This window comes from Lytechinus variegatus, chromosome 19 (assembly GCF_018143015.1).
Source record: "Lytechinus variegatus isolate NC3 chromosome 19, Lvar_3.0, whole genome shotgun sequence".
NCBI lineage: Eukaryota > Metazoa > Echinodermata > Echinoidea > Temnopleuroida > Toxopneustidae > Lytechinus > Lytechinus variegatus.
Genome location: NC_054758.1, coordinates 5,704,309 through 5,730,277, shown reverse-complemented (window position 1 = coordinate 5,730,277; position 25,969 = coordinate 5,704,309). Strand labels below are relative to the sequence as shown.

The 25,969-nt window shown below is 36.6% G+C and overlaps 1 protein-coding gene and 1 long non-coding RNA gene across 4 annotated transcripts in view; one reads left to right on the top strand and one right to left on the bottom strand.

Annotated features, from left to right (window-relative positions):
• Nucleotides 1-9,498: 9,498 nt before the first annotated feature.
• Nucleotides 9,499-25,969, bottom strand: part of LOC121405670 (dentin sialophosphoprotein-like) — a 29,711-nt gene continuing 13,240 nt past the window's right edge. For all 3 annotated transcript variants that reach the window (XM_041596567.1, XM_041596566.1, XM_041596565.1), the window contains exons 3-4: nucleotides 16,897-17,182; nucleotides 9,499-13,022 (exon numbers count right to left, since the gene is read on the bottom strand). In XM_041596567.1, the coding sequence (XP_041452501.1) occupies nucleotides 9,934-13,022; nucleotides 16,897-17,182 (3,375 nt within the window). In that variant the 3' untranslated portion in view covers nucleotides 9,499-9,933. The remainder of the gene's footprint in view (nucleotides 13,023-16,896; nucleotides 17,183-25,969) is intronic.
• Nucleotides 19,176-23,138, top strand: LOC121405672. Its single transcript, XR_005968678.1, has 2 exons — nucleotides 19,176-20,071; nucleotides 20,433-23,138. It is a non-coding gene; the product is annotated as an uncharacterized LOC121405672 (long non-coding RNA).

The following is a 25,969-nucleotide window of genomic DNA, read 5'->3' as shown; positions in this document are numbered from 1 at the left end:
GAGGGGGCAGATTGAGAGGAACAAAAGGGGATGGGTGGGGGGGGGGGGGGAGAGGGACACTCGGATTTTATACTTTATAACTGAAGTTGTAAGTTACTTTGAAGTTGCCTTGATGGTTACATCTCACTGTCTTCATAACGATGTTGTACAGATGAGCGTGGCAGGGTTATAAGGAGGCTCCTAGAGCTCTTAGAGCTTAATAGAGTAGTAGTAGTTACCTGAAGTTGCCTTGATGGTTACATCTCACTGTCTTCATAACGATGTTGTACAGATGAGCGTGGCAGGGTTATAAGGAGGCTCCTAGAGCTCTTAGAGCTTAATAGAGTAGTAGTAGTTACCTTGAAGTTGCTTGATGGTTACATCTCACTGTCTTCATAACGATGATGTACAGATGAGCGTGGCAGGGTTATAAGGTGGCTCCTAGAGCTCTTAGAGCTTAATAGAGTAGTAGTAGTTCCTTGAAGTTGCCTTGATGGTTACATCTCACTGTCTTCATAACGATGATGTACAGATGAGCGTGGCAGGGTTATGAGGAGGCTCTTAGAGCCCATTTAAGAACCCCGAGTAAGAACGATAGCCATCTGCAAATGTGGGTGCTTGGGAACATTCAATTCAACATGGAATGAGGTCTTCGAGAATTGTTGTCTGAATTCAAAAGGAAAGTGGGAGAACGATATTCAGATTCATTTATTGGTCCATATTAAAAACAGAAATTTGTCCTCCACTGGCAGTATACATTATAATATGAAATCCATGAATAAGCACTAATGACGTATAAATATTGAACATTGAAGGAATGAACACGTATTGCAATACAACAAAAATAAATTAGCAAGATAGTCACTCATACGTCAGAATGAAAAGCGAGTGGAGAGAGATAACCAAGGAGGAAGGATAGAAGAGACCATGTAAAAACAAAAAGAAAGAAGTCAGCTGGATTTGAAAAAAAAGTAGACCGTAAGGGCCCGTATTCTTAAGTCAGGTTTAACTAAGACCATGGTCTAACTCTTTGCTAAAATTATGGGAAGCTAAAAGTGTCATATATTTTTTTTATTAAGTTGTACGTTTCTTATGTTTACTGTGCTCTTTCCTGATTCATCGATGGTGAAGACAATCATCTATTTATACGATAGGCCGGAGATGTAATTTGGTAAAATTATGACGTCACCCATAGGTCGTCTGCCCACAATTGACTCCTATCAAAATAACCATCGTTGGTCCTGGCTTTATATCGAATGGTAACCAATTAAGCTTGTCTCAAAATGGTAATGTAAACCTATTACATACCATGGGAGTTATACCTTCTTGGAATAGTTTAATTATAACCACGTTTAAGTACTAGATTTTAGCTGGTATTTACACATACGAGTGCTAAAGGGGGGGGGGGGAGCTTGTTGAATACCAGAAATAATTCCAAAGTAGTGGTGAAGGTTTGAGGGAAATCCTTCAAAGATTAAGATTAGTTTTAGAAATTAAGATTACTGATTTGTGGCGTCATATGAGCATTTATGGCCTATGATTATGTTATGTAGGCCTATACATGCATGGTTCATCAGGGATTAAAAATCACTTTTACACAGGAGTTGGTGTGTTGTCTATTGCTATTTTTCTGAAGGTACAATAAAAAACATTATAATTTTTTTTCTAATAGGAAACGTCATTTCATTGATATTTTTACTACACATTAGCCTAATGGTTAAACTGCTAGTCATACATGACGTAAAAAACAATAAAAAAAGTTCTTATGGATTTAAAAAAATCTTTGATGCACTTTTCCTCAGACGTTCACCAATAGTTTTTTTGTTGTTGCCATTTTTACATTTCCCCCGTCAGGCTGAACTTTCCTTTAATTCGGATTTCAAACGGGGGGGGGGGGGGGGTCGCCATGTATTTTGATAGGGGAAGAACAAGAAAACATTAAGGTAAGGTAGTTTTATTCATGGGGGGGGGGGGGAATTTACCGTAAGGTAACATAGACTATATACCTCTTTTTATACTCCTCTATCTAGTTATTTCTGCATTTTCTTTTTTATTTTCATTTTTTACTACTTCCAAAATTACGGGGGTCACACCCCTTCTTCCAACAAGACCACGGGTCCGTTGCAGAAAGAGTTGCGTTTACACGCAAGTCAAATTATCAATCGCAAGTCCCTAATGCGCGCTGTTGATTTGTTGAAAATCAAGCTACGCAGATTTTTAGACTTGCGATTGATTGCAATGCTTTCAGCAGCGGGTCCCTCGTCTGCTTCAAGAGGATGTCTCACAAGATTCAAGGAATCAATCCAGAGTCATGAACTGACCATATTTCTACATTCTAGAATACAAACATACCCGACAAGACAGTGACCAAGAAATGAGACATATTCTTCTAGCCTAATATTAAGGTAATGACATTAAACATAAGTATTATATCATTCATTTTCTATTCCTCTATTCATTGATGCATGTATGCCTTTTAATCTATTAATTATTTTTTTAATTCATGATTTGTGTTCGTACTTCAATTCTTTCATCCATTCATTTCTTTCCATACTTTCTTTCTTTCCTTCTTTCTTTCCTTCCTTCTTTCTTTCCTCTTCTTTCTTTCTTTCTTCTTTCTTTCCTTCCTTCCTTCTGTCCTTCCTTTCTTTCTTTCTTTCTTTTCCTTCCTTCCTTCCAACCATCCTTCATCAACCCATTCATTCATAAAACTTATTAATATGCACATATATATATACATACATACATCTATCATCATATTTTTTTTTTGGGGGGGCATTCCTCATCCCTAAAAAATCCCAACAATAAAAATAGACATACATTGGCACTTAACGCTTTGGAATGATAAAGTCTGACATTTATTTCATAAACATCAAATCCTTGTAAAATCTATATATAATCATTACATATAGATACTTAATCTCATCATTAGACAAAATAATAAAACAGCAAATCTATTCCCAAAACAATTGCCAAAATCAAACAGCTGCTTAATATAAAGTAAGGTTTAACAGTGAAGTGGAAAATTAAAAAAATAGGGTAGAAAAGATTCAATTTCAAAATAGACACACTAGCCAACATAATTTGTCACTAAAGTACAAGTCCACCCCAACAAAAAGTTTATTTGAAAAAAGGAGAAAAATTCAACAAGCATAACACTGAAAATTTCATCAAAATCGGAGGTAAAATAAGAAAGTTATGACATTTTAAAGTTTCGCTTCATTTCACAAAACAGTTACATGCACATCCTGGTCTGTATGCAAATGAGGAACTGATGATGTCATCCACTCACTATTTGTTTTGTATTTTATTATATGAAATATTCTCATTTTCTCCCCATTGTCAAGTGAAACGATGATTAATTCCTCCCTGAACAAGTGGAATTATTATTTACTACTATGGTTCTGTCAAGTTGGTCCTTATTGTCAAATCTGTAAAAAATTGAAATAATGTATATTCAAACAATAAAAAACAAAAGAAATAGTGATTGATGGACATCACTGACTGTCTCCTTTGCATGTCACTGAGATGTGCATAACACTGTTTTGTGAAAAATAGGCAAACCTTTAAATGTCATAACTTTCTTATTTTACATCTGATTTTGATGAAATTTTCAGTGTTATGCTAGTTTCATTTTTCTCTATGCAAATCATCGTTTTTTTGGGGTGGACTTGACTTTAATAAGCACCACTTGAACGAAAAAAAATCTATAATTAGTACCTGAAAAATAGTTTGGAAACATTACACCTGAACATTCCACAAAAAATATACATATCATAATTTGGAATACATTACATGTACATTCTAAATCCATCACCAAGAAGACAGAGAACGGGGAAGGAGAGGGAGGAGGGGGGGAGGGGGGGGGGTGGAGGAGGGAGTGGGGTGTCATATTCTAATTATATGGACGAACAATTTTAGATGAGTTAAATAAATAACAAAAAAAAAACATGACAAAATACAGCTGGAACTGCCCAAATCATGCAGATAAACCTCTCGACGATGAGTTGTTGAATGGCAGGGGGGGGGGGGTGGTGGTACATAATCCTCTGGGGGGAGGGCAGGCAAGAGTATGTTTGCTGAAGAAACTATGCCAATGAGGGAGCAAAAGTGACTAAGCTCATCAAAGGAAGGTTAATTCATTTTACCCCTATGATTTTTTAAAAATCTTGACATCGAAAAAAAAATTGATTGATCTTATAGTCAGGTATTGATTGATCTCAAAGTCAGGTACAATATAACAGGTACAAGAGTAACATTAAGTATCAGAATACCATGACAAGGTAGCCCATGAAAGCCGACATCATGACATGGCTTATTTCCAATGGAGGTTTTAAATTTCAGGAGGGGGTGGCAATTTTCATTCACACTTGGACCGCCCCTCCCCTTCTCTAGCTGCAAGAAGGGGGGGGGGGTCAAATTACATCACTTAACTAAGAAAAACTGCATGGTAAAAATTAGCATAAAAGTTATGATGGTGCCTATCATAACTGTTACTTTTTATCAGTCATAAATACAAGAATTCTGAGAAATAAGTTTTCGGCCAATTAGAAAACATTATTTCAGTAGCTTATAACAGCTATTTCATGGGTAACAAGTCTTGTGAAACAGCCCAAACATTCTATTGAATATTGATGATGCTTCAACATTCTTGCTAGAACTGGTCTATAAGGCTATGTATAGTGCCACATTACAGGATTGTCTTTTACAATTTATTACAATTTTACATAAATATCAGGAAGACAACATTTCATTTGATCTCGATAATCTAACATAATTATCAATATCCCCAAAACCTGGATTCCACATCATAGAATTCAGGATTTTGATTAATATCCAGATGCGGCATGCATGAATAATAAACGTTACTCTTTGAAAGCACATTTGCTACAAGTCACAATTTTACTACATTTTACAACATGAGCATAGTTTTTCAGTCAGATGATGTAAGCCACTGACTGGTCAAAAGTTTTGACCAATCAGTGGCTTACATCAATTAGCTGACTTGCTATTGGTCACATCAAGGGTGTGATTTCAGTAGCTTACAACAGTAACTTCAACTTGCGATTTGCTAATTAGCACTAAGCCAATCACATGGTGTCCTTTCTGCAACTACACTGCAAAAAATCCGGTGTCGATTTAACACCAGCCCGGAATCTACATGTATATATGTCCACACAAGATAAGTATTGAAACAACACCAGTTTGGAATCAAACCAATGCTGTTTTAATACTAATTGGTGTTGTATAAACACCTTTCTGGTGTTAGACCAAAACGAAACGGGTGCTGTTTAACACTTCTCTGGTGTGGACATCTATAGATGCCGGGCTGGTGTTAAATCAACACCGGGAGTTTTTGCAGTGTAATAATGGCACCTGGCCTCTACAATTAGGGGTGATATACATGTAAGGTCGCAGTATTTCACAAAGCAAAGTTAGTGTTATAGGCTACTGAAATGGCATCATTTGATTGGTCAACAGAAATTTGTTATATTCGCTGAACATTTGTCACTGATAAGTATTTCATGAATAAACAAGGCAGAGACCTCGACGAACCATCGCCTGCACAGTGCAAAATGTGATAAAGAGAGTCATGGACATATACAAATTATATCAACGTTAATTACATCAGCTGAAAAACTGGAGTTGAGATACAGTTAATTATGAGTAACATAAGCACAAAAAATATTTTTGGCACCTTTCTATAAAAAAAAAAAGAAGAAAATGTCTGAATATTGGAAACACAGAAAAAGTACAAGACCCTACCTACTATGATAGGATCTTTTCGATAAAATACTTCAACCACTTATGGATGACCATTGTTTCATAGTAAACAATCCACAAAACCAACATAACGATACATGTACGTTACCTCTTTCTATTTCATAGAAATATACAGTACTAAAAAGAATGATCAGAATCTTCCATTGACAAGGTGGATTTCACAACTGAATCAAATCATACACAACTCAGGGTCCAAATACCACAAAGCATAGCAATTGATCATAAAGCTGTTTCATGTGACTGATAGTACATAATAATCAATGCAATCAATGAAAAAATCAGCCCTATGAACAATCAAAAAGTTTTGTGATACCAGGGCACTGATTATCAGTTGACCTTTCAAGTCAAACCTTTGTACCAACACCATAATAATCATGTATCATAATCACATACATCACGATCATATTGAAGTACTTTATCACTTTAATAGTTGATCACTGATTACACTTAATATGGAAGCTTTAAATAGCCATCGACTTGTAGAGATGACAAGATACATTATCTCGCCAAGTCGACATAATAACATTATTACGCCAAGACGACATACAAAAAAGTGTATGTCATCTTGGATACACTAAAGCTTCCATTTACTTAGGATACTGGAATAGCAGTACAGATGGTTCCTTGACGTTTGCTCCGGTAAAAATTGCTCCGCTATAAATTCTACACACTAATCATTGAACTTAATTCAACCCTGGAGTTAAAACTAATTACACTACACCCTACCCTAAACAAAGCCCTTTACATGAAATAAACCCATATTGCAACCCTAAATATACACCTTAGATGAAACAACACCCGGAGCAAATGTCGAGTCACCATATACATGTACATATAGCAGCAGAAATGTAGTTCTTAAAGAACTACTTCAAATACATGTACTGTACATAGAAGAGGCAAATTGAATACTCCGTTAAACAATAATGGTAGGTGTCCTTTCCCCAATTTCAAAAGAAAAATACAACTTCTGTTTTTGGTGGTAAAATTAGTAAGGAATCCAAGGCACAGAAATTTTGATGAATATACAAAAACTACAAATGAGTTCCTCAAAAGAGAAATGGAAATCAAAAACATGTTTCCTAATAACAATCATCACCACCATCATCATCATCATTATCATCTTTATCATCATCACCATTGTCATCACCATCATTATCATCAGCATAACATACAGCAAAATTCTGATTTCATATGCTTTGAGCAATTACAAACAAATGATGTGTCTGAACTCTTTACAGACGTGGGCCTGTTTCAAAGACAGCTGCAATTCATTTTGAATGATAAAGAAACTTAAGTGCTATTCAAAATTTCAAACTGAGGTGCAAAATGGGACAGGAATTTGATAAAAAAGACTATTGTACTTTTTTATTTAATACGACACAAATTTTATACCTTCCTCTTTTCAAATGTAGGAACCTGTTTGCCCCCAAATGATGGTTGTTTAGTAATGAGAAGTTGCCTATATGAAGGTGACGGCAGAAATTGATATAAAGATTTTACCCGCCCGGAGCCGAGCAGACCAGAAGTTGTGCGCTCAATTTGAAAAAAAAGAAGATAACTTCATATACTTCGGCCTTACCTTACTTTAATTCCCTAATGTATACATTTGAACTTGAACTGGCAAGAAACACATCTGAGGTGAAAAAACAGGTTTAGAGAAAGGGTAAGGGAAAGAAAGGAGAACTGCAAAATTGTCATTTAATCCCGCATAGCGCGGAAGCAAAATTCATGTATATAAATTTAGAGCAAGAGTGGAGGAGTTTCTATTTTGAGAAAAAAAATAACAAGACAAGAAAAACCCACAAAGCTACCTTTCTTCCATTTCCTCCTTTCGCTTTTTCTTTTCTCCTTTCTTTTTCCCCCTTTTTTTTTCTTTTTGGGGACTTTTTTTTTTGGGGGGGGGGCACCACCCCCCTGGCTACGTGGTGCCTGTCAAGCCCCCTCAAATCACAAAAGAATAAATCATTTCCATAGTGTTGTTTTGTATATTTCATATCTAGAGCATTATGACATTGACAGCTTTCCATATCTGGAGAATTATGATACTGATGGCATTCCATAGTTGTGGTTAATTGGAGCAATTGTGACTCTTTGTAAGACAGTGCCCAGGACACGCTTGCCTAAGAGACCAAACTTGAACAGAAGAATGCAGTTCACACATCTGTGATAATCATTAAAAAGGTATGTTTACAGAGAACGAGACAAATGAAAAACCCTAGTCTGAATGGACCCCCACAGTCAATATACAGGTATATGTATAACCTTGGAATTTGTAATCTACAATCATATGGATAATCTCAAAAAATTGTAAAAAGAAAAGAGTCAATGAATTTAAAAATAAATATGCACATTGGAACTATCATGTTTTAACATGATCAGAGGTGAACTGAAGAAATGTTATTGTATAAATAAATGATTTAAATGTAATGAACTCCACTCAACCCTATGCATATCAACAGTAAAGGTATGGAATAACACTATAAAGGCTTACAAGTAAACAGGTGCACAATTAATTTTGGTTGAAAGTCCAAAATTATAATAAAAGCAAAACACATATCAAACATTACCAAAGGTAAGACATAATTAAATGGATCCTCATTCATCTATATAATCAATAAATTTCAAAATTAATATATTTCAGATGTTCACAAGAGTTTGATTGTAATATTATTAACAGAAAATTATTACCAAACTAAACAATAGCAAGCAGGAAACAAACTGAAACTCTTGAAGTTATCCCCAGACTCATTAAAATGCAAGAATACAGAAACTGCTTGATCATTTTGTTACTATTTTGCCTCCCAAAAAATTAAAACATGTTACAGATGTGATAATTTAAATGAAAACAATCATTGGTTTACCATTAGAAAAAAACCTCAATTTATACCAGGAACGTTAACTAAATAAATGCAGCAATGAAATCATAAAAATTATTGCAATTTTGGAAGATAAAAGCAAATCCATAAGGGCTCAAGAATAATTCTTCACCATTAATCAGTTAGGCTACTTTTCACAATAAAGGCTTTATGTTTTTTTTACCATTTGATGGAACACATTTAGAACACATGATCACGTGACAAACATTCAATAAACTATTGCAATTCCTTTTTTCCCCTAATATGTACTATCTTTTAAGGCAAATATCAAGTTCGCCATATAAATATATATTTTCAATTGGAAAAATAAAAATGATATCAACGTCAATGGAGATCACTTAAAATTCAAAAGTTTAAGTTTTTATTTTTTCATAATCTTTCAGCTCTGGAAGGAAATGTTTAATTGCTGAGAAATGAGCAAGCACAGAATTCCATGAAATGTTGGATATTTTTTTAAGTAATATTACTAAACTGTCCCACATATGCTTTTCTGTGTTAGTGATCATCAGAATTATCGATTTTGAGCCAAGATTTCATGATCACACAAAGTTTACGGTTATGTACCAGATCAAGATGTATGATATTTTGACAATACCTTGATTTAAAAGACTTTAGCAGCGGAAGCTACACCTGGGGCAATAGGCCTATTATTTTGCGCCATTTAATGGGAAACTAGAAAGTCAGCACCTCATGAATACTAATAATTGCTCTGAAAATATATTGATTGACCATATGAATGGAATAATCAGTCATAGGAGCAAGGCAACCCAAGCATGGAGCTGCTAAACTGAAAACACTATAACTGCTCATGTTCTCAGTTATAAAACAAATGATGCATGAGGACCTTTTTTGCTGCTTCTGATTATCCCATATCGTTTGTATTGGACCCAATATACATGGGCTTGCCTGGGAGAGCATTCTTAACCTTTCAGAGACTGAAGCATCTTTGGCCTCTAGTATGATGCCACAGTATGGGATGCTCGTCACAATTCATGAAGTGTCGCAAGAAACTTGTAATCGGATGCCAGTCAATTTTAGGTCCCCAAATCCATCATAAGTCTTGCAATTCATTGCAAATGTGCATTTGGTTGCAATTCTGCTTCTTGTATTATCGAGTATAAATCAATGTGTTTTCGTTAAAGTTTAGTTGTAAATTTGCAACTGAAATTTGATTTTGATTGCAAATATTTTTTTGCAAGGCACCAATGATAGAGACATCCCTGGTAGTGAGATGAGGGTAGGTAAATTAAAATTTATTCTGAAGCAGTACTGACTAGGTAATTAATGGCCTACATCACTCTTTATGGTCTTTCTTCTTGAGTATTGGAGGGACTAAAGGTTTACTCATTTGCTTGCTGCTTGATGTCCCATTGCTGAAGAATTCCTCACCAGGGAAGGCCTCCTCGACGCTGTGAAGAAGATCCAAGGCGGGGCTTTTCTCGGCTGGAAGCGACTCCTTCTCCTTCCCATTCTCCATCATCAACCACATCACGTAGGCGAAGATGAGGGCCGACAATGCAGACGTCGCCAACATCCAGTACATCAGTACCATCGGGCCAATTTTGTCTTCAAAGAGGTAGCCGATGACAACAGGCACGCACATCTCGCCAAGGGCGCTACCAACTACGAGGAATGATGCGGTGTTGCCGGTGACACGAGTGTACGTTTCTAGCCAGGCGATTCCCGTCGGGAAGAGCGATGCCATCGACAGTCCTAACAAGGCACTGCCTAACCACAAGACATTCTCGTTTGTGTCTGCAAAGAGAGTCAAGATGACAGAGGTGGTGACGCATCCCACCATGTCGGCAATCACCATCTTGAGAGGCGAGATGACACTGGCAAGACATATGGCTAGGCCGCGCCCAAAGGTGAAGGTGCCCCAGAACAGAGCTGCAACATGGCTAGCACGGTCTTGCCCAAATTGGTGAGGACTCTTACTGGCAAACATAGGTACAAAGCTTCCATATGCCACTTCTCCACCAACATAAAGGAAGTAGAAGCAGAACAGGAGAAGCAGAACTCTGGTTCTAAATGGGAAGTTGTCCTTATCTGAAACTGCACCAGAATCCTCTGATGCGACGTACTTAGGTTCATTCTTGGGCTTAGTGAAAAGGAAATAGAAAAAGAGTACTGAGGTTATGAGAACAAAAACCCCTATGATGATGTATGGCATTGCAAATCTTGGAACCTGATGTTGTGGGGAGGATGTCGATTCGTTGGAACTGATAACGTTAGCATTCTTGGACTCGCCGTCATTCTCATTGGTGGAACTATTATCAGACTTTTCATCAGTGCTACCATTATTAGACTTTTCATCGGTGCTACCATCAGACTTTTCATCAGTGCTACCATCATCAGACTTTTCATCAGTGCTACCATCATCAGACTTGACATCGGTGCTACCGTCATCAGACTTGACATCGGTGCTACCATCATCAGACTTTTCATCAGTGCTACCATCATCAGACTTTTCATCGGTAATACCATCATCAGACTTTTCATCTGTACTACCATCATCAGACTTTTCATGAGTGCTACCATCATCAGACTTTTCATCTGTACTATCATCATCAGACTTTTCATCGGTACTACCATCATCAGACTTTTCATCGGTACTACCATCATCAGACTTTTCATCGGTACTAACATCATGAGACTTTTCATCAGAACTACCATCATCAGACTTTTCATCGGTGCTACCATCATCAGACTTTTCATCAGTGCTACCATCATCAGACTTTTCATGAGTGCTACCATCATCAGACTTTTCATCTGTACTACCATCATCAGACTTTTCATCGGTACTACCATCATCAGACTTTTCATCGGTACTACCATCATCAGACTTTTCATCGGTACTAACATCATGAGACTTTTCATCAGAACTACCATCATCAGACTTTTCATCGGTGCTACCATCGTCAGACTTTTCATCAGTGCTACCATCATCAGACTTTTCATCAGTACTACCATCATCAGACTTTTCATCGGTACTACCATCATCAGGTTTTTCATCAGTACTACCATCATCAGACTTTTCATCGGTACTACCATCATCAGGTTTTTCATCAGTACTACCATCATCAGATTTTTCATCAGTACTACCATCATCAGACTTTTCATCAGTGCTACCATCATCAGACTTTTCATCAGTAATACCATCATCAGACTTTTCATCTGTACTACCATCAGACTTTTCATCAGTGCTACCATCATCAGACTTTTCATCAGTGCTACCATCATCAGACTTTTCATCAGTGCTACCATTATCAGTTTTTTCATCGGTGCTAGCATCGTCAGACTTTTCATCGGTGCTACCATTATCAGACTTTTCATCGGTGCTACCATCGTCAGACTTTTCATCGGTGCTACCATCATCAGACTTGATAGCGTTGCTAACATTGTCAGACTTGACATCGGTGCTATTATCATCAGACTTGACACTGGTGCTACCATTATCAGACTTGACATCATTGCTACCATTATCAGACTTTTCATCAGTGCTACCATTATCAGACTTTTCATCAGTGCTACCATCATTAGACTTTTCATCAGTGCTACCATCATTAGACTTTTCATCAGTGCTACCATCATCAGACTTTTCATCTGTGCTACCATCATCAGAATTGACATCGCTGCTACCATCAGACTTGACATCAGTGTTAACACCATTAGACTTGACAACGGTGCCACCATCATCAGACTTGTCATCGGAGGTACCATCGTCAGACTTGTCATCAGTCGAACGACCATCACGCTTGTTCTTGGTGGTACCAGGCTTAATATCATTAGGATTGTTATTGCTGGTGCCATCATCAGACTTGACATCGGTGCTATCATCATCAGACTTGACACCGGTGCTACCATCATCAGACTTGACATCGATGCTAACATCGTCAGACTTGACATCGGTGCTACCATCATCAGACTTGACATCGGTGCTACCATCATCAGACTTGACATCGGTGCTACCATCATCAGACTTGACATCGGTGCTACCATCATCAGACTTGACATCGGTGCTAACATCATCAGACTTGACATCGGTGCTACCATTATCAGACTTGACACCGGTGCTACCATCATCAGACTTGACACCGGTGCTACCATCATCAGACTTGACATCGAAATCATTAGGCTTGCCACTGTTGAATTTTTCATTACCCAGGGTATGGATGGCATCCGTCATTGCTACATTCAGAGTTGGAGGAACCAAAGTGGAAGTTGTTTCCACCATATTGCCAGTGGTTGAGGTGTCTACCAGAAAGGGAGACGCCAGGAGGGGGGCGAAGAAGGCACCGAGGGCAAAGCTAAAATGGAGGGCTTGTAGCATGGTGCCTGAACGTTTCTTTCCCCACATTCGAAGGCAGACGAGATTAGCACCTGGGGGTGACAAAAAGAAGATGAGGAATGGTTAAAGGGATTGTTCAAATTCATTCAGGTTCCAAAAACAGTTTTCTCTTGCCGCTAATGCTGTAACAATAATTGCAAACCTTAGGTCAGACAAGAATCACCTGAGATTTTGGAGCTAATCGGGTACTCAATTTATAAGATACTGATGACTATAGTCATGACATCCCAAGGTACGCATAGTTTAACAACGGAGGGAAAACAATAAAACTTTTAATCAATATAGCGATGCTTACATGTATGAAATAACATTGTACAACGCCTACTTAGCTTGTTGTACGCGATCAAATGGAAGGCTGAATGTCACACATTTGTACCGTTGCACACAAGATGTACCATCCAAAATGTACCATTGCACGGGCTTTAGGAGGTGACGTCACAATGCCATTTCATTGAATAAGGTGACAATGCGCGTACAGCACGCTGGCTGAATGTGCAATGCTGTCCAACATCATGTGCGCTTGGGGATTTTGCTTTTCGCTATCAATATTTTTGCTCCCTTTTCATAGATTACTGGAGGGGAAAAACTCTTGTTTTTTCATATTTTCGCTAGATTCCAAGGCATTGTACAACACAAATAGCGAATATTCTTATTCGTGCAATGGTGCGAGATTTCGCATTCAGTGAAAGAAAGAAACGCTCTATTCAACTCGGCTAACGCCTCGTTGAATAGAGCATCTTTCTTTCACCTCATGTGAAATCTCGCACCATAGCACTCGTGCCCATTCGCTATTTGTATATTTTCAGGGTTTCCTCATGAAAAACTATCGCAAACACTGATAGCATTGTAGGCCCCACAGCTCAGATTTATACACAAGTCCACAAAGATATATTGAAACCCTTCGACCCTAACCAGACCCCCGGTATTAGCTAATACCGGGTGGAGGGAGGTAGCCTACTGTGCAAACCCTTCACTTGAGTTAAGGGCAAGGGTGTGTGTGCAGCCTACTCATGCCTAAAATTGAAACAGCAAATTTTGTATGTGCTAGTCTTAGCGTGGAGACACACTTGTTGATCAAAGTTTCAATCAGGGTCTGTGCCTGCAGACTAGGAGAGAGAGGGGGGGGGGGGTTGAATCAACCCTCCCTTGAGCTCTCGACCACCAATCGTGTGAATGCCGTGAAAATTGGCTAGATAATAGTGTGGGATGTAGTCTTCAACTTTGTATGGTTAATATTTCAGATATCATCCGATTTTTTGAATATGAATTATTTATATTAATTTATGCTCTAATTCACCATAAAAAGCTCATATAAAGCTAATTTTGGGTGTGAATATTCTTTATACCAATGCTAACAATTACAAATAAAAAAATCCTGATTTGAGAATTAATTTCTGATTTTATCGTTTTGAGAATGCAATCAAATTTCAACTGTAGTAAGTAGGGAACACCACAATGTATGTGTCAGTGAAAAGCACTTTGGCACAAAAATGGACATCATACACGTGCCATCGATAGGAAGGTTTTGACTTTGTGTGCTCTTTCCTGATTCATCGATGGTGAAGACAATCATCTATTTATACTTCCTGGACAATTATGAATGATTTGAGAGCCAAATGAGCTGAAGTATGATATCTTTTTTTTTATACATAATTCTTTTGTTATACATAATTCTTATATTTGTAATCTGCAATTTATTGTTTACGTGTGGGTCTTCCTTTTTTTTCTCCTTCACTCCGTTATTTTTGCTTTATCACCCTCTCTATTATCACCTTTTCGCATGCTTACTCTTGCCATTCTTGCTTTTCACCTGTTTTTACATATATAAATTAAATCTGTCTTATTACATGTATCTGCTCATTCTATTTCTTTTTATACTATTATTGCATTTTAAACATAATGTATATATTGTTTTCTCCTTCTTTAATAGTCACTGCATATGTATTTATTCATTTCTTTGTTATGTAGTTTTTAAAATGTAAACTCACATTGTTAGTCTTTGAACTTTTTGATGAGTATTGTTTAATAAAACCGAATTGAATTTGAATTTGAATCTCTACTTATGGTGATTTATGTGAGAGTGTGTGTGTATTTGAGTTTTGTCAGACGTGTATCAATCAGGTATGATTATATACGTCTGGGACCGACCTTTAACGTCACCATCCGAAAGACATGATCAGGGCTCGAACCTCAGCATCAATTTGTAATTTCCCCCACAGCTTGGATCACAGGCGCACGCCACAACGCCCAGTTGTGACAATTGGCTATCCATATTTAAACCACAACTTTAAACTTGAGAATACGGGCCCGTGTCCAAACCACTTTTGTGTTTCCAGTAGGCCTGTTGACAACAGATACACTTCTCACTTAACACTCAATTGCCCGTATTCTGAAGTCAGTTTTAACTTAGACAACAGTCTAACTCTTTTCTTATATCATGGGGAGCCAACAATTGTGTTTTTATTGTATATTTTATATGTTTACTATTTTGCTTTCATAATGAAGATACTTCATTTATCATTCCCAGACATATGAGATTATAATATAATAATAATATAGGTATTTATCTTGTGCACATATCCACCTTGTTAGGTGCTCAAGGCGTTCCTATATTACCCGGCTAAGCTAGGCGTTCAGAGCGCACACAGCTTCTTAAGGAATTACTTCCTACCGGTACCCATTTACCTCACGTGGGTTGAGTGCCGCACATTGTGGATCAGTTTCTTCCTGATGGAAATTACGCCATGGCTGGAATTTGAACCCACGACCCTCTGTTTCAAAGTCCGGAGACTAATCCACTGGGCCACAACGCTCCACGAAGTGAAGGGTTATAAATTGGATGTGTACTGTTAGGGATTTGTGCCCCCCAATTGGCTCTCCATAGTTAAACCACAACTTTAAACCAGGGTGTAATTCAGACCCGAGTTCAGAATATGGGCCGATGTGTGCAGCCACAAGAGGTCACACAGCAAGTGCACTTAAATCTGGAGACTGGACAATGTGAGAATCATTTTTTTCATGTTGTGGGGTTGGACAGTCAATGAGAAAGAGAATTAATGTAGTGTCATATAAAGACATTGGCCCGTATCCTGAAGTCGGGTTTAATTTAAACTCAGGTTTAAAGTTGTAATTTAAGTATGGACAGCCAATTGTTACATAAATCACTAACAGTAGAGATATCCTAATTCAGCTCAATTGGCTATCAAATCATTCATAATTGTCTCGGAAGTATGAATGAGTGATCGTCTTCACCATCGCTGAATCAGAAAAGAGCACAGTAAACTTTAGAAACATAAAAGTTAATAAAAATTTTGAGACTTTTGGCTTCCCATAATTTTAGGACAGAGTTAGACCATGGTCTAAGTTAAACCTGACTTCAGAATACGGCCAATGTCATTATTATTCACAAGTAACAGTATGTCCTTAAGGTTTCCCAATTTTGTAGGTAATACTATAAAACAAAGCACTGGTGTATCAAATATTGAACACGACAGTGATTTAATCTGAATATTTTGCACTAATTGGACACTGCCCAGACAAAATCTAAATCTAAGATGAGCAAAACCTGGAGGACTGGATAAAATGGCATGGTAACACAAAGAGTTAGACTGTTGCCTAAATTAAAACTGACTTCAGAGTACGGGCCATTGAGTATTATGTGAAAAGTTTATCTGTTGTCAACGGGGCCTTCTAGAAGCACAAAGTGGGTTTGGACACCAGTTTTTTTTTCACTGATCCAATCAGTCATGACTATGGAAAGCCAGCTACATCAAAAACCTGAACGTGTTAGTCTTATCAAATCAGTTTGCTCCTCCTCATTCCAAAAGGGACAAAGTGGAAATTTCCTGAACAAAGAATTCTGACGTTGGTGGCTTTTCATAATCGCGATTGATTGGACATGCTCACCTGTATCCAAGACACCCATGCTGATACCAACACTACTTATACACACTCCCAGCGCAAGGACCGTTGCTGCGAACGGGGCAACCGTGATCCCTATACCGCACAGGAGGAGGACAATGGCAAGAAGGAACAAAGGGTTGAAGGCTTCGAAGAGCATGCCTCCGAGGATGGCTCCAGAGAGGTAGCCGACACTCCGTCCTGCGAACACCATGGAGATCTTGGGCACCGTCGTGTGCAGGTGATCTGTCAGGCTCAGAAGCGTTGGGCCGAGAATGGACAGGCATAGACCCTGTGAGGATATATAAAGATTTTTTTTTTAAAATCCTAGTTTTGATATGATACAACAAAGCTTTAATAATAATATCAAGCGTTTAGGAGGCACCGATTTTCTAGTTGTCTATTCAGTGGTGCATATTACCCGGCTTTAGCTCGAACTGAGCTAAAAGCGCTTGGTTTTTTCAAGGAAGTAATCCTGCTGGGTACCCTTTCACCTCACCTGGGTGGAGTGCAGTACAGCATGGGTAAATACCTTGCTGGAGGAAAACGCCCTAACTAGGAATTGAACTCATGTCCCTTGAAAGACGAGCAATATCGTTTATGATAATAGTACTTGCTTACACAGCGCTCAACACTTGCTTTATAAATAGTCTCTATTGTCTCTCTCACTATCACTCTATATCAATGTAGCATAATTACCCTGGCTTTAGCAGAGCAGCTTAACATGCACTGCATTTCAAGAAACAAGTCCCTGCCAAATGATTTACCTCACCTTGGTTGGGTGAAGCACAATATGGATAAATTTCTTGCTGGAGGGATGAATGCTTGGAGTAGGATTTGAGCCCATGACCTTCTGATCAAGAGATTATAGTCAGAAACACTACACCATACCTCCACATTTCATTTTCATTCTTGTATTCAAAAATGTTGTTTACAATATATTATGTTTTTTACTGTACTCTTTTATCATGTTTTAATAGGAAAAAATTAGATCAGTCCCAGACAATTATGAATGATTCAAGTAAAAAGATATATTATGAATGTGTGGGCATGTGAAGGAATGCCATATAGATTTGACTATTTTTGCCGACGTTCTGCCAATCCTAATTTACAAAAGCTCTCATTTTTCAAATCTTAGTTTATCACCACGAAATTAATTTTGAAGGGACAACAATTGTTCTGTGATTTGAACTCTCATTTTAACTTCTTGAACATGCTCTTTTTAGTTTTCTTTTGATATTTGTCATCAATAAATTGCAGAACCAACTTCCAAATGTAATAAGAATGGCTCAGGCAGCATGTTCCTGATTTATAGAAGAATAGGCCTACAAGTTGTGATTCAAGCAGAATCCAAGAAATTAATATCCAAATGTTTGTAGAATTAAAAAAAATATCTGCTAAATGACTCTGGAAGAAAATGGGTAAAATAAGCTTGGAATTCCATCAAATGTATTTTTCCAAGCAATATTATTACACTATCCCACATATCTTTTTCTGTGTAAGTGATCATCAGAATTATCTGTTTTGAGCTAAGATTTTGAGATTTCACAAAGATAATGTTACATTTTTTTTTATTCTACAATTTTTTTTCTACATTAATGAACCAGTCCAGATCTAGACATATGAACATATGGCAACAATTAACCTTGATTTGAAAGACCTTCTCATGAATTTTTTTTCTAATTCCAATATTTTTGTGGCAACTACTATCTTTTACCTTTAACGTTTATTAATGAATTAATCCTTTTCAGTCCATCAAATTCAAAGCATTCATGTAGACTGATTTAATAATAATATAATTTAAGTAATAGCAGTATCATAGTGCAAAAGACGATATTTCAGGGTTCGCAAAGAAATTTGAAAACAGAATTCCATGACTGTTCCATGACTAAATTGCTGCTTTCCATGACTTCCCGTGACATCCCGGGAGTTATGTAGAATTTGGGATGTCACAAAACAGGGGAAAATGGAAATCATGAACACCAATTATAATAGCAGAGTATGATCACAGAGTATGAGAGTTGCGAGACACAACAAACTGGAAAGCTGCCATAGCCAAGAGGTAAATGCAATGCTGGCTTTTCACAAATGTTCTAATTCCCCGACTTTTCCCCGACTTTCCATGACCACAAATTCCTCCAGGATTTTCCATCACTGTGGGAACCCTGTATTTACATAGTGGTTGCTATATAAATTTATCTTATTATTGTCATCACTTTTGAAAGCAAATTGCTGTGGTTAAGTATAAGAATCTAATTCAATGATCACATGAACTAATAAGTTGCTTATGTAACAGGTCAAAATGAACTGTTTATTGAAAATTCATATATTTTCATTACTCTTAATAATTCGTCTGTAAGTAATAGATGCCTTTAGAGGAAGTGCACAAGAAGTAGTAAAAAAATAGAAATGTTAAACAATCTTCATGCTTTTTAGGAAGTATGATTCACACTCTTTCTGGGTAAGAGTGATGCTGAATGGTCTTTGGGTCAAAACATCACATTCCAGAGCTATGAGCTTGTATTATGGTCAAGGCTTATGGAGAGTGATGACTGCATAAAAGGGAGAGAGGAGTTTGCTCCAATTCACTCCTGCACTGCACCCCATTCATGGGGCAGGCAGAGAGGCTTCTTCATTTTCGGGTCAGAATTCTAGGTAAGATATTATTTTGTCAATTCTGTTAGTTTTGAACAATAGTTTATAAAGTTGGTTAACAATGTATTTTCTATTGTTCGGAATAAGAGGTTAGGTTATATTAAAGTGCTATCTATGCTAGCATAGCATACATGTATTTGTCTTATTCTAAGGGGTTTTGTGAATTGAATAATTAATTAGTTGTGCATCTGTCTTTGTCACTTCAGATGATTTTTGTGATATTTTATATTAATTACTTGTAATTGTATACTTGATTGTAGTATGTAGTAATAAACATAAAATGTGTTCGGTTCTAATCATAAAGTAAAACGGTTTAGTAAAATGATCTTTAGAGTTGAAGATTTTGGTTATTGAATTGTAAATTCAATGTTTCAGTTTTGTGTTTTCAGAGTAAAGGGTCACAACGATTGCTTACTATGTGTAATAATTGTTACTTTCCTTTTAAAGGTATTTGACATGACATTCGTGTAGCGGGTGAGGCTATCACGAGAGGAAATAATATGGTCCTCTAGGCCAGATTGCCAGGGTGAGTGGTTATCATTTATAAACCACTGTATTTCAATGCTAATTTGTTGGCATATTTTTATTGTTGGTTGGTAAATTTCACTTAATGGATGTATTTCATTTATTTGTTGGAAAAGTTATCCAACGATGGAGGAACTGAATTTGTGATTAGATGAGTTGAATTCAGGCAATATTGAATAAGTTTTAATGAATGGATATAGACAACATGTTTATCATTTATTATTACGAGTCTACTTGACGTCATATTGATGAATGTTTTATCTAAGAGTCACAAGCAAATATGTGTATATTTCTATTTTGTGTGTTTTTCAAACATATATCATCATTCTAGTTAATTGTTTTATTCTCATTGGTTTTTGCAGGTTTTTTTTTTATTTCTTTATCTTTTGTTCCTGTACATGTACTTGGAAATTGTGGAATTTTGTATATAACGACTCATCGATATTAAACGAACCGAAACACAAGGAATGGTGTCGTGTGTCATCTTTCTGCATCAGTTTCCGCGTGTTACAAGTGGCGTTGTCAGCAGGATCGATGTTCGTCGTTGGATACAACCAAGTTCAAACCCTGACAATCTGAGGAGCTCATCCGTGGACATCTTGATTTGTAAATATGAACGTAGCTTTAACACTGTTTAAGATGTATTTGTGTGTGTGCATAGTGTGAATGCTGTAGCCAAAATGTAGTTTGGTTTAAAATAATGTGGGGCTACAAGTGTAGTTAATAGGGACTAATACTAGTGGGAAGGTATTTTAAGAGATACCCTGTAAGAGTTTTCAGACCAAATGGCTTTGGTCAAGGGAATACTGAGTACTGTTGAAGATTAGTTTTGTGTTGTCATGGTAATGCTGTGGTTTGGAACAGTCCATGCCCCCCTTCTTATGTAATTTTGGCTGGTTGGATGGGAACCACACATTGGGGTGTAGGAAGCCAGAGACACCAGTATTTTATATGTTGATAGGAGGGAGTACAGTATGTGCAGAGAAGCTCTGGGTTTGGCAAACATGATTAACTATGAATAGTTGAGGCGTTTCTTTGTCTGATACTTGAAGTTTGTTAACTTTTTAATTTTTGTTTTGGATCTTGATTAATATTCGGTTTAATTACATGTAAGCTATGGCGTGAATTAATGTTAATTAATTGCTTGATCCAGAATGTGTATTTGATAGTTTTAGGGGCTACTTTGGAAAAAAAGTAGGGGAGCCCACGTGTTGATGAAAGTGTTTTACTTTCATGTGTCTGTGTGTTATAATGGTTATCATATTGTAATATGCTGATCTTTCTGATTTGTAACTGGGATTTGGCTAGGAGTACTGCTAGGTTTAGTCAGGATAAAGTATCAATGTTAATTTCGAGAACCTCAATCTGAGACCGGGATTGCATTAGAGGGATACTGGAGTGACTATTGGGGCAGTAAGGTTTTTCTCTTTACCTTTGTTTATCTGTTAACCTTCGAGGCCGGAAAGGACGCAGTGGTAGTTGAGAGAATTAGTCATAAGTTATGAGATTTTTCAGTGTGTTATATTGGTATACCATTGTTCCATTTGAAATTGCTAAGATTTGGGGAAACATCTAGTAATTGTTATTTGTTTATTGTCTTGTAATTCTTTAACAGTTTGAATCGGCTTAAAGTATAAGTAGGTATATTTTTGGAGGTTTAAGGATGGCATTGTAGTGATTGATTTTACTGGCTATAATTTTATAAAGGTCTGTTATTCGTTGAGATACATGGATTGTGAAGGTTTATGTTGATAACTAAACAATTGGTTGGTATAAACTCTGGAGCTGTTAGGATCAGTTAGGAAGCACTTGGAATGTTCAATGCTAGGAACCTCAACATGAGACTAGTATTACATAATATGGAGTGTACTTGAAAACTGAAACAGTTGAGTTTTTGCACTAGATATGTTTTCTGTGTTTATTCTCGTCACGAGACCAGGAAGTTCGTATTAGTGGTGCGGGTTCGCCAATACCGTGTTATTGCCGAGATTTTTATATTCTGTATCGGGTGATTACTGGCTTTATATATTTAGTGCCATGATTAATTGTAAATTGATTTGTTCTGTAACTGGGAACAAGCATCTCCAGGTAGTGTTATTTTAAGTAGGACTTTAATTTTTGTAATAATTTTGGTATAGTGAGTGCCGGGACGTCACTCAATTAAGTAGGGGAGTATGTAACAGGTCAAAATGAACTGTTTATTGAAAATTCATATATTTTCATTACTCTTAATAATTCGTCTGTAAGTAATAGATGCCTTTAGAGGAAGTGCACAAGAAGTAGTAAAAAAATAGAAATGTTAAACAATCTTCATGCTTTTTAGGAAGTATGATTCACACTCTTTCTGGGTAAGAGTGATGCTGAATGGTCTTTGGGTCAAAACATCACATTCCAGAGCTATGAGCTTGTATTATGGTCAAGGCTTATGGAGAGTGATGACTGCATAAAAGGGAGAGAGGAGTTTGCTCCAATTCACTCCTGCACTGCACCCCATTCATGGGGCAGGCAGAGAGGCTTCTTCATTTTCGGGTCAGAATTCTAGGTAAGATATTATTTTGTCAATTCTGTTAGTTTTGAACAATAGTTTATAAAGTTGGTTAACAATGTATTTTCTATTGTTCGGAATAAGAGGTTAGGTTATATTAAAGTGCTATCTATGCTAGCATAGCATACATGTATTTGTCTTATTCTAAGGGGTTTTGTGAATTGAATAATTAATTAGTTGTGCATCTGTCTTTGTCACTTCAGATGATTTTTGTGATATTTTATATTAATTACTTGTAATTGTATACTTGATTGTAGTATGTAGTAATAAACATAAAATGTGTTCGGTTCTAATCATAAAGTAAAACGGTTAGTAAAATGATCTTTAGAGTTGAAGATTTTGGTTATTGAATTGTAAATTCAATGTTTCAGTTTTGTGTTTTCAGAGTAAAGGGTCACAACGATTGCTTACTATGTGTAATAATTGTTACTTTCCTTTTAAAGGTATTTGACATGACATTCGTGTAGCGGGTGAGGCTATCACGAGAGGAAATAATATGGTCCTCTAGGCCAGATTGCCAGGGTGAGTGGTTATCATTTATAAACCACTGTATTTCAATGCTAATTTGTTGGCATATTTTTATTGTTGGTTGGTAAATTTCACTTAATGGATGTATTTCATTTATTTGTTGGAAAAGTTATCCAACGATGGAGGAACTGAATTTGTGATTAGATGAGTTGAATTCAGGCAATATTGAATAAGTTTTAATGAATGGATATAGACAACATGTTTATCATTTATTATTACGAGTCTACTTGACGTCATATTGATGAATGTTTTATCTAAGAGTCACAAGCAAATATGTGTATATTTCTATTTTGTGTGTTTTTCAAACATATATCATCATTCTAGTTAATTGTTTTATTCTCATTGGTTTTTGCAGGTTTTTTTTTTATTTCTTTATCTTTTGTTCCTGTACATGTACTTGGAAATTGTGGAATTTTGTATATAACGACTCATCGATATTAAACGAACCGAAACACAAGGAATGGTGTCGTGTGTCATCTTTCTGCATCAGTTTCCGCGTGTTACACTTGTATAGCGCATATCACTGCCCATGAGTGCCTCTGTGCACTTAAAGGAGAATGGAACCATTGGAACAAGATAGCTTGTGTGAAAACAGAAAAATCAAAGAAACAGATCAACGAAAGTTTGAGAAAAATCGGACAAAGAATGAGAAAGTTATGAGCATTTGAATATTGCGATCACTAATGCTATGGAGATGGCAAATTGGCAATGCGACAAAGATGTGTGATGTCACTTGTGAACAACTCTCCCCATTACTGTAGTAGGTATTTCACTTGAATTGCCTCTTTTATCACATCTACATGTATCCATAAATCATGTGTTCTTTCTACATGAGGGCAAGTAATACATATTTTCTAAGAATACATCATGGATAAAGAGTGTGTATCATCATAAGAAAAAGCAAAAAGAGACATTTTGTGGGTATTTTATAGTCCACCAAAGGGAAAGTTGTTCATCAGTGACATCACACATCATTGTCGCATTGCCAATGTGAGGATCTCCATAGCTTTAGTGATTGCAATATTCAAATGCTCATAACTTTCTTACTATTTGTCCGATTTTTCTCAAACTTTCTTTATTCTTATTCTTTGATTTTTCTGTTTCTACACAAGCCTATTTGTTCCAAAGGTTTCATTCCCCTTTAATAGGAAAATAGTCAAAGAAAGAGAGAAGATTAAAGCTAATTTATGTAGAATGTCTCCATCATAAAACCGTTACTTTAAACAAACAATAGTTTTGAGGCGACTTTTGAATGCAGAGCAAGTAGAGCACATCTCATTGTTCAAATCAATTCAAAATTTGTGGGTTTACAGTTGATCGCATTTGCTGAGGAGCCAGAAAAATGCCAAAATATGAAACACATATTTACAGGATATTATCCCGTTGACTAATGAATTCTGTAATTCTCATAGGCTTTGTACAGGAACGATCCTGTTCCAATAGGCAATGGGTTAAGATAAAACAAAAGGTGAAAATAATGAAAGGAAATGAAAAAGGGCTGTACAAAAAAATCTCCAAATTCCAAATCAATATGCTTATCACATCCTGATCAATAAATATCCTTGTGCCAAAATTGAAAGAAGAGTCAATATTTGGCCATTTGGCGCATAATAGTGATTATTTCTTTGTAATTTATATTCAGCATAAGATTGATAAATGTCAATATGAATGACGATGCCAAAAAATCTAAATTAAAAGGGCATTATTTCTGGTTAACAGACCATATATATTGGTGAATAATAATGCATCAATTTCTAATGTAATGTACTCAGCATATGTCTGTTATACAGTGCGTATCAAAAAAAAGTTTACACTTCGAAAAAGCCCTGGGAGTTAAAAAATATACAACATGTGGGTAATTTTTTCACATATAATTATGGGTTTGGGTCTCATCTATCCAATGAAGGTAAAAGTTTTGACAGAATGTTACACTTGAGTGAGCACTGTCCATTTTTGTAAAGCTCGCAGAAATCTGTTTGCGCAGAAATGCTTGTTTTCACGCTGTGTCAAGGGGAAAGGTCGAAATCAAACTTGCCCTGTGAAGCATTTCTCATAAATTTCCCTAGCACTTTTAGCCAATTGAAATAAAACGGATACATTCAAGCATTTTGTAACAATTTTGCCGCCCTAATTTGAAATTTCAACACTTAGTAAGCACGACTTTTACCCTTTTTGTGCCAGCTGGATCTGTGGACATAACTGAATCTGAACAAAAGTTTTTATCAGACATCTCCAGCATTTTTCACTAAGTTTTTATCATTTAAAGTTGGTTTACATTTCATTTTCATTTAATACTTGTTTCTCCACACTTTTCCCAAGCTTGGCAATGATTAACAAAATGAAAATCAAGCCTAAGCCATTTCATGTAAATCACAGCTCAGTGTAAAGCAAATATCGTCACGATGGACTTGGTGTGTGGGGGAGTGGGATGGGGTGCAATGCACTCTTCGAAGTGTTTTGGGCAAGGAAACAAGTTTAAAAAGGTAAAAGATATCTTCATATCAAGTTTACTTGCTAATTTCCACGTGTTCTTTATGATTAAGGTCTACTTTTATTCGCATAACTATTTCAAAGTTCTGCGCAAATCATTTTTCACCAACTTTTCAAAACTAAGTGGTGCTCACTCAAGCGGAAATATTTTTCGACACTTATATCGTCATTTGCTTAAATGGATCTGTACCAATGCTAAAATGTGGAAAAATCGTCAGGATATTACAAATATATAATTTTACAGGATTTTTTCTAAGTGTAAACTTTTTTTGATACGCACTGTAGTATTTATATAAAACAAGGCAAACGCCAAGCGTTGTCTCGCCTGCATATTGC